The 8,321-nt window shown below is 41.0% G+C and overlaps 1 protein-coding gene across 4 annotated transcripts; it reads left to right on the top strand.

The window, feature by feature from the left end:
* The first annotated feature begins 4,503 nt into the window (after positions 1-4,503).
* LOC136542507 (uncharacterized) lies at positions 4,504-7,694 on the top strand. Of its 4 annotated transcripts, none has more exons than XR_010780716.1 (5): positions 4,504-4,906; positions 5,253-5,325; positions 5,591-5,673; positions 6,270-6,383; positions 7,669-7,694. XR_010780716.1 is itself a non-coding variant. In XM_066534980.1 (5 exons), exons 2-5 carry the CDS (start codon positions 5,257-5,259, stop codon positions 7,015-7,017), a joined length of 324 nt encoding a protein of 107 aa, XP_066391077.1. In that variant the 5' UTR covers positions 4,504-4,959; positions 5,253-5,256; the 3' UTR covers positions 7,018-7,644. The 4 variants fall into 4 exon arrangements, 2 of the variants coding, with proteins under 2 accessions (XP_066391077.1, XP_066391076.1); XM_066534980.1 differs by lacking the exon at positions 7,669-7,694 and adding an exon at positions 6,961-7,644 and having other exon boundaries at positions 4,504-4,959; positions 5,253-5,326; XM_066534979.1 differs by lacking the exon at positions 7,669-7,694 and adding an exon at positions 6,961-7,642 and having other exon boundaries at positions 5,253-5,326.
* Positions 7,695-8,321: the final 627 nt, after the last annotated feature.

The raw sequence follows: 8,321 nt of genomic DNA, 5'->3' as shown, positions 1-8,321 counted from the left end.
AAAAGATCCGTGCACTCTAGCCAACAACGCTAGTCCTCTGTGGCATCCTCGTCCCCGGCGTCAGGATCTCTGTACAACCGAGACTAGACAGCCAAAACTCAAATTGATTTAAAGCCCATTTTGAAAATGGCTTTGGAAATCTAGATAAATCCAAAATTCCCCTCCCTCTCGTTTCTAGCCCAACCAACCCTTCATCTAGACCCACTCCTCCCTTTCCCTCTCTTCGTCTCCGGCCTGCAGCAGCTCCGAGGCCCAGCTCCCTTTCCCTGCATGAGCGTGGTGATGCCCTGCATTGCAGCATGACAGCTTTTGGGCACCTGGCCAGCAGCAAAGGAGCCCGGGCACCGGCCTAGGGTGGCCGGGCCTTGGCTCCGCCAGTGGCCTAGGCAACAGAAACTTGCAGCATCCCCTAAAAAAAACACACAAATTTGCAGCTGGTTGAATGAAGCAGTATTGGACTATTGAATTTCAGATCCAGGTTAATGTGTCTTCCATTTGGGTAAACACGGAGTACATAACACATGGTGTCACTGAAAGTTTATCACACAAACACGCACACCACAAAGCATGAATTTAACACCACGAGCACATTATCATCGTCGAAATGGTAGATTAGTAGTAGTACTAGCTATAATAGTAGCAGCAGCCGCAAGATATGAAGACGGAGATCCCACAGACAGGTCACGGGTCGATCTTCGTCCATTGCCGTTGCCTCGTCGGTCTTGCTCCAACGACAGAGTGCTACAATGGCTTCAGATTAGTCGTGAATTCCTCAACAATCATCTCCCTCTGCATGTACACATAATATCCTCCCATTAACATGTTTCCAGTTATCCTACCCTTGCCCGGTGCATCATCGTCGTGCAACTGAGGTGGTGTTGATGAGTGATTTATTGCTTTGCTCCAATATCTAAGTTGTGGGTCAGGAGAGAGGGAAAAGAAAAGGAGAGAGAACTAGTGCATGGACGAAGAACTCGTCCACGATATTAGACAGAAGTTTGTGGAGACGATGAAGAGATGGAGGGTACAAACTGCGTAACACTACTTCTTTATTATTTTTAGTAGATGTTATATAGAAACAGCCAAGACTACCCTACTTCTCCAGTGTTGTGTTGCATTCCTTAATGATCAGCATCACGCCGTCACTTCACTCTTCATGCATGCATGAACGACTGCACTGCTTCACTCTCCATGCATGAATTCATATAATAACTAGCATGAATGCATGTTCCAACTAACTTGGAAAATGGAAACGTTGTGGCAGTAAAAGTTTTTCTATAACAATTCAATGATACTGCTATCCTGAAGAAAAGGGGTTGGAGAAAAGTAGTATAAGACACGTTCTTTTCTCTGCACTTGAGGGTGTCAATCGTCTTATTTTATGGTGCTACGAGGTTAGGAAAGCTTTTGTGTTTTTATAAAGGCACTCAAAAGAGTGTTCACTTCTGACATATCTAGGAGAACAAAGGCTAGTACAAACGATGGACAAAAAAGATAAAAAACAATCTCTAAAAATAAGAATACATCAAAGACCAAATCAGTCGCATTCTTCCTTCTACTTAATGAAATACATGCCTTAGGGTATGATCGTGAAAAAAGTCGTTCTCTTCCTTCGATCGTCCACTGTAGGTCGGAGTTCGAAGATCACATTGCAAAGACAACAAAGGAAAGGGGCACCTGCAAACACCCTCGCCAATATATGGCTTTGAAGACCGCAAAATTCACTTGCCACTAACAACGAGATCTAGGCCAGGTCACCGGGGGCCATGATCATACAAATGTGGTAGATATATGGAAAAAGTCTATTTGACCTTCCTTAATTTTTGTCGAAGTCGGATTTACCTCCCTAACTCCCTGAGCCAACAAAAAACTGGGACATCCTCCAACTTTTCAAACCATCCGAATTTGCTCTTTGGGTGTTTTGAAACCATCCGAAACTTCGCTTCCGCAAGGGAAGAAATCAAGATAGTGAAGTTAGTAAATTAAAGTGGTTAAAAGAGACTTGGCTTAGGAAATCCTCAACAAAGACATAGGTTTCACAGAGGTGAATCTGAACTTTGGTAAACAAACCATATGTCACCACTACTTGTTCTTCTTGTTCTTGTTGACTTTTGGGTGATTCACCCTTATCTACTTCTTCTTGTGTTTTTGTTTACAGGTTTTGGGAGGAACCAACCTACTACATGTCTAGCAACCCTTGATAGCAAGTAGAATCAATTAAATAGACGTAATATATGTGGGTTTGTGTTTTCGTACGTGTTACCTATTATCGAAAATTCTGACTTGGATAAGAAATTTTGGTCCTATTATCCGCTGCAAGTTTTATTTTTTTTCAAAATTGCCTATTCACCCCTCACTCTAGTGGTGGACCAGGGCCCAGCGACCCTGGATTCCTGGCCGGGCTCCGGCGCAGACGTATGCTAAAGAATTCGTCTCTTTGCGCTATGCTGGAAGGTTAAAAACATATGATCTCATAGACACTTTGAGCTCTACCCAAGCTCTCTTTGAGAGCCCGGTCTGTTACTACCCCCACTATGCGACATCTCGATTCATTCACATGTTTTTCCCAATTATATAGCTAGGCCATGCGTTAGCCAACCAATAAAGTAAGATGTAAATGTAACACACAGGTCGCTCATGGTTAGACATCTATTTGTGGTGCCAATAGACGCTAATGAAGCCATTTACTTCAGAATATATGGCAAATGAAGAGTAAAAACAAGTGAGAAGTGTATAGACTGAATTACATAAAAAATTGGAAGATATACTATATACTAGCTGTTCAATTGGGCTGATCACCATCCAGTTTGTTTTATTCAGATAACCAAACTGTCTAGATTAAGGGATATATGGTAGTTTCGTTTGAACGGAATCGAAGTTTATAGTTAAGCATATATATCTAGCCCGACTGTAACTAAAATCACAAATATTTGGACACGGACGTGCGTGCGCATGGCAAAATGGTGTTATATCTGTTGAATGCATGGATACGCCAGGATAGTGCTGACTATCGAACCGAATATACCAGAGTTTGTTAGGGTGTCGTGGCTTTAACCCTATAAATGTACGAGAAAGCTGCGGCCGGTCCACCACAATAGAACCACTTCCTCATCTAGCCCGGCGCGCAAACATTGGCCCTGTTCGCTTGTCTTAAAAATGGCTTGTTCGGCTTCTTTTTTCAGCCGAAACAGTGTTTTTCTCTCACGACAATTCAGCCGGAACAGTGTTTTTCTGCCAGTTTCAGCCAAGTTTCAGACCAGCGAACGGGGCCATTGTCACGACACCATCACTACAGGAAACTGGAATTAGCTTTAGTGCTATGAATTTCCTTGAGGGTCAGAATCAAACCACCAAGGAATATATAATTTTCTTGGCAATGCTAGTGAACTCCCAAGGAAACATATATTCCTTGGAGGTTGAAGTAAACCGCCAAGGAATATGGGTGTTTCCTTGGCGGTTTCCAATCACCTCCAATGAAATGACATATTTCCTCGAGTGTAATTGTAAACAATCAAGGAAACTACTATTTTCTTGAGTGTTGTTCTTAACCGCCAAGAAAAATACCTATTTCTTTGGGTGTTATTCTAAACCGTCAAGTAAATTATTATTTCCTTGAGGATTATTGAATTTTCTTGGAGGTTGGCAGCCAAGGAAATGCTTGTAAGTATTTTGGTGACTCTGACAGAAAAAACAATAATATCTTAATGGTGTCCGAAAATCCTAAAATTTGGCATGAGATCATAATATGGTTGCACTATCTTGGCATAAAATTTTCAAATCATGTTAACAAAGTTGGACTATACATTATTCACAATTAGATATCTCTCTCACATAGTTACATAACTATGTGAGAGATGTATCCATGTGTGAACAATGTATAGTGACACTTTGTTGAAATGATTAAAATTTTTTATGGGAAGCGTATACACCCAAAATATGTTGCCATGCAAGTTTTTAGAATTTTCTAACAAAGTTCAGATATTCTTATAATTATTTTATGGTACTCTACCTAACAAACAAATGATTGTTCGGTCTAAATCCAACATATGAGATAGAGTAACGCATATGAGCCAACATATTATTTTTATGAATGTTTTGAATCTTATCAGAGGTACCGACAGTTCAATTTGGAATAACTTTCGGTAAGCACACATAAATTCATTTAAATTGTAGAAAATAACAAATATGTTCAATTTTTTTTGAAACTTCTACATAACAGCATACATATATATTTTTGTGTGGAAAAAAGTTTCGTGTTATAAAAGTTACTTTTTTATAATTTGCTTTAGAAGGTGCTTGAAAATAGAAATTAAAAAGAAAAACATTATTATTAGTAGACAGTAAAGGAGCGATACAATTTTGGATTTGGCCCATCACTGATTCGGCCCGTGATAGCCCACGTTGGGGCATGTCTCATTCTTGACCGTTGGATTGACCTCGGATGGCTGAGATACGTGGAACGCAGGATGAAACCCTACCTGCTCCCATCTCACACTCCCAAATCTCGATCGGTTCCTCCCTCCCCCGTCTCTCTCTTGGCTCTCGATCTCTCCCTCCCCTGGTCCCGGCTCTCTCGGACTCTCCCTCTTCCGGATCTGTGAGGAGGAGCAGAAGGGTGAGTGGCGGCAGCAACGCACAGTGGAGGGCGGTGGAGAGGGCGAGGCAGCAGCAGTGCGCGGGGTGCGCTCGTAGCGGATCTCGCGCATCTTCTCCCTCACCCCCCGCTGCAGTGGACAAGGGGCGGCAGCACACGGTGGAGGGTGGCGGCGGCGGCGCCGTCCCCCTCTTCTCTCCGCGCACCCCCTTGCCAAACCCTCTCAGCCCGTACTTCTCCCAATCCTCTGGTGTGGAATGCGACACTAGCGCGGGCGGTGGCGCTGGATACGGCACCATGGCCAGCGACTAGGTAGGTCTCACAGCATTGAAACTTCCCCAGTTCCAAGCGCGATGACCTTTGCGGTATGAAATTAATTCCTCCATGGACCTATAACCTATTTCAATTTCAGTTTGTAATCGATTTAGCAAGGATAGAAAGGGAAAATTGACTTACATGACTCTGTTGAACCTGTTGGTTGTTTATCAAATTGGTTGTAGCATTCTGTAAGTACAATAATATGAAACATACTCTGACTACTTCGACTACTAGTGTGAAATTTACAAGTTCATATGGACGTATTTCAATTTAAGTTTGTAATCTATTTAGCAAATGTGCTCAAATTGTGGCATGAGAGTAATTCACCTTTTGGGTTCAGGAATATGATCAATGAATGGCGTCGGGCTCATAGTACAACCAATGATGCAGAGTCCAACGATCAGAGTGCACCTGTTAAGTACATCATAAATTCTGGCTTTAAACACATTGTTCAGTTTGGTTTTTGAAACATTCAAAACAAAGGCCTTTAATGAATTTATTATTCAAGTATTTGCATTTTTTTAGATATTGTCCACCGCATGTCTATCACTTTTCATGTATGCCTAAATCCATTTCAATGTGTCCATCTGCTTAGAATTACTGATTAATTCTAGCTGCTTTTTATTATTTGGACTGTAGTTGATCTTCTCCCATTGATATTATATTCCTATCTTCCAGGTTGGTTTACTGCAGCATATGCTGAACAGAGTTACACTCTTTTGACCATTGCTGGCTTGAGGTATATGCTGTGTTATAAAGAGGTGAGTATATCTCGAATTTGTTGCCTTTTCCTTTTTTAATTTTGCAGATACAGGAACATTCAGTTCATATGTTCCTTTAAGTTTTCCAGTGCGAAGTGCAACACTTGCTTGATCTACATATTTCTATTATTTGCAGCATGTTTAGATTGGTTTGGTTCTCCAGATCTCTTCAGTTTCATTGCATATTGTTGCGTGCAAATTCATTCCTTGCTTCTGTCACCCTCCACTTTATCTTCATCTTTTTTCAAGTGAAAAGTGCATGCTTATTTTGAGTTATCTATGCATAAATTATTGAAGGAGACTGTTCATGATACATTTGGATTTGTCAGGTGCTGTATTTGTGGTTTCCTTATACATTTTGTAGTCAATTGTATCTATTCCCATTCTGTAGACTTTTCAGAAATGCTTAAGGACAACCACCCCAAACTGTCATAATAAAGTCTACAAATGACATTTGCTAATATGCATGAACTCAGTTGAATTTTATATGCCATTGCTGCAAACTAGAAGTAGTGACTAGACTCACTGAAAAAATTCTCATTTAAGATCCATATAGACCTCAGCAATTGTTTCATTTGCTCTATTTTCTCATGCAGGTATGCAGGCACCAAATCTGTGACTTGGGAGAAAAGATAGTGGTGGAGGGTTTGACACAGAAGCTGATGGACTTTATTCTACATGGCGGGGAACACCATGACTGCTTAGCCAAGGTAAGCGCTTGTTGGTTATGTTCTTTGGCATGTTTTTGTCTTTGTGAGGAAGTAAAATTCCTGAAGTTAAGGATCCTTTCTTGCTAATTGAGTATAGCAGTTAGAAAATTGGGGCCTGAATCTCATTGAATCTTGCAAGTATTAAGACCTAGACTACTATATATTGATGTTTTTTTTTTTTTGCTGAACCATATCCATGTTGGTAGCCTTGCTTACAATCATACTTACTAAATAATGAGGACACACACCTTTGTTGATTATGGCTTACAAACAATATAAGCACAAGTTGTTCAGGTTAATCAAGAACTTGTGGTTACTTTGAAATAAATACTAGGAGACACAAGTTATTAGCTTAGTCACAAGTCCCCTATTTGTTTGTGTGAAATCAATACAAGTACATACAAGTTCTAGAAACAAGTTCCTTCCTGTCATAACTTCCAAAACCATTTGAGAACTGATTAACATAACAAACCATTACCTTATATGTGTGTTGTACCTTCAACTTTATCTTTTGTACATCTCAAGGGGCCAAAACGATTAGCTACTAACTTTATAAGTTGTGTATGGACATTTGTAGGGCACTGGTTCATCATGTGCTACCTCACAATTTGAAGGTGGAGAACGACACTGCTAATATTAGAACTGGTACAAGAATTGATAATATCCCTATAACTCTAGAAATCATGAGTGACTTAGTGTTATGATGGCTGGGCTTCATGTAAGCATGCATGATGAGTGGACTTGTAATATTCTTGTTGATATGTTCATACGTCACAATCAATATCATGGTTGGTTGGAATATATTGTCATGTGCCAGTGACTAGAATCATGAAAATTGTTGATTATGGCAAGCATTTTTTTTGTTGGCAGTAAACATTTACTTGAGGGCCGGCCTCCAAGGAAATCACAATTACCTTGGAGGCTGATGGCAGCTAAGGAATCACAATTTCCTTGGAGGTTAAGGGTAGCCAAGGAAACAACTATTACCTTGGCGGTCTAGATAATTTACTTGGGGGTTGCTGGCCCTCAAGGGAATTAATTTACTTGGTGGCTGTAGACCCTCAAGAAAACTTCTTTCCTTGACGGTTGCAATATTTCCTTGGCCCTTAGGCAAATTAAGTCTGGTCGTAATTTCCTTGGCGGCTAGCATCCAAATCATCCTTGAGTGCCAAAACCGCCAAGGAAACTAATTTCCCTTATCTTCTATTCTATTCTTGAGTGCGTTTACTTGACGGTTCGTGACCAAGGATCATTTCCTTGGCGGTTTTACCCCTTTCCTTGGCAGTTTTTGGCAATTAAGGTAATTCGGGATTGTGGTAGTGCATGAAGCATTTGGCGGCCATCATCATTCCTGTCCTCGTCTTCCTGCTCGTCGCCATGAATGGTAACTGTACTGTCTTTGCTACGCTTATTAGCTTCTTAGCTCATCGCTGATTTCTGCTTTGCATCTGCGATCAAATTAGCTGCGCGTGTGGAGTTGCGTCGAAGTGGGATGATGTACCAGCTGTATGTGTTTGGAGATTCGTACGCCGACACTGGCAACATGCCGAAATCAAATCTGAGTCGTGAGTCACGTCAATGGTACAAACCCTACGGCAATCCGAGTCCAAGCGGCCGCTTCTCAAACAGATTCGTCCAATCTGAATTCATCGGTAATAATCTCAAATCATTCTCGATCATCAGATCAGTCCATTTTAATTGTCCAAGCTGTTTGCATATGTCGACGATCGATCTTTTACTAGTCTCTGATGACATGTTATCATCTCGATCGATCGTGCACATGATGTGATTTTTCTTTTTTCTTTTTACATCGATCTAACATAATTAATCAATCCATATATGCTCTATGTCGATGTTACTGCATGCAGCTTCGTGGCTAGGGCATGATGAAGCCCCTCACTCCCTCAGACTTTCAGGCTCAGAAACAGAAAAGACATC

The sequence above is a fragment of the Miscanthus floridulus genome, chromosome 3, assembly GCF_019320115.1.
Source record: "Miscanthus floridulus cultivar M001 chromosome 3, ASM1932011v1, whole genome shotgun sequence".
Classification (NCBI taxonomy): Eukaryota; Viridiplantae; Streptophyta; class Magnoliopsida; order Poales; family Poaceae; genus Miscanthus; species Miscanthus floridulus.
This window is presented reverse-complemented; position numbering and strand designations above follow the sequence as displayed.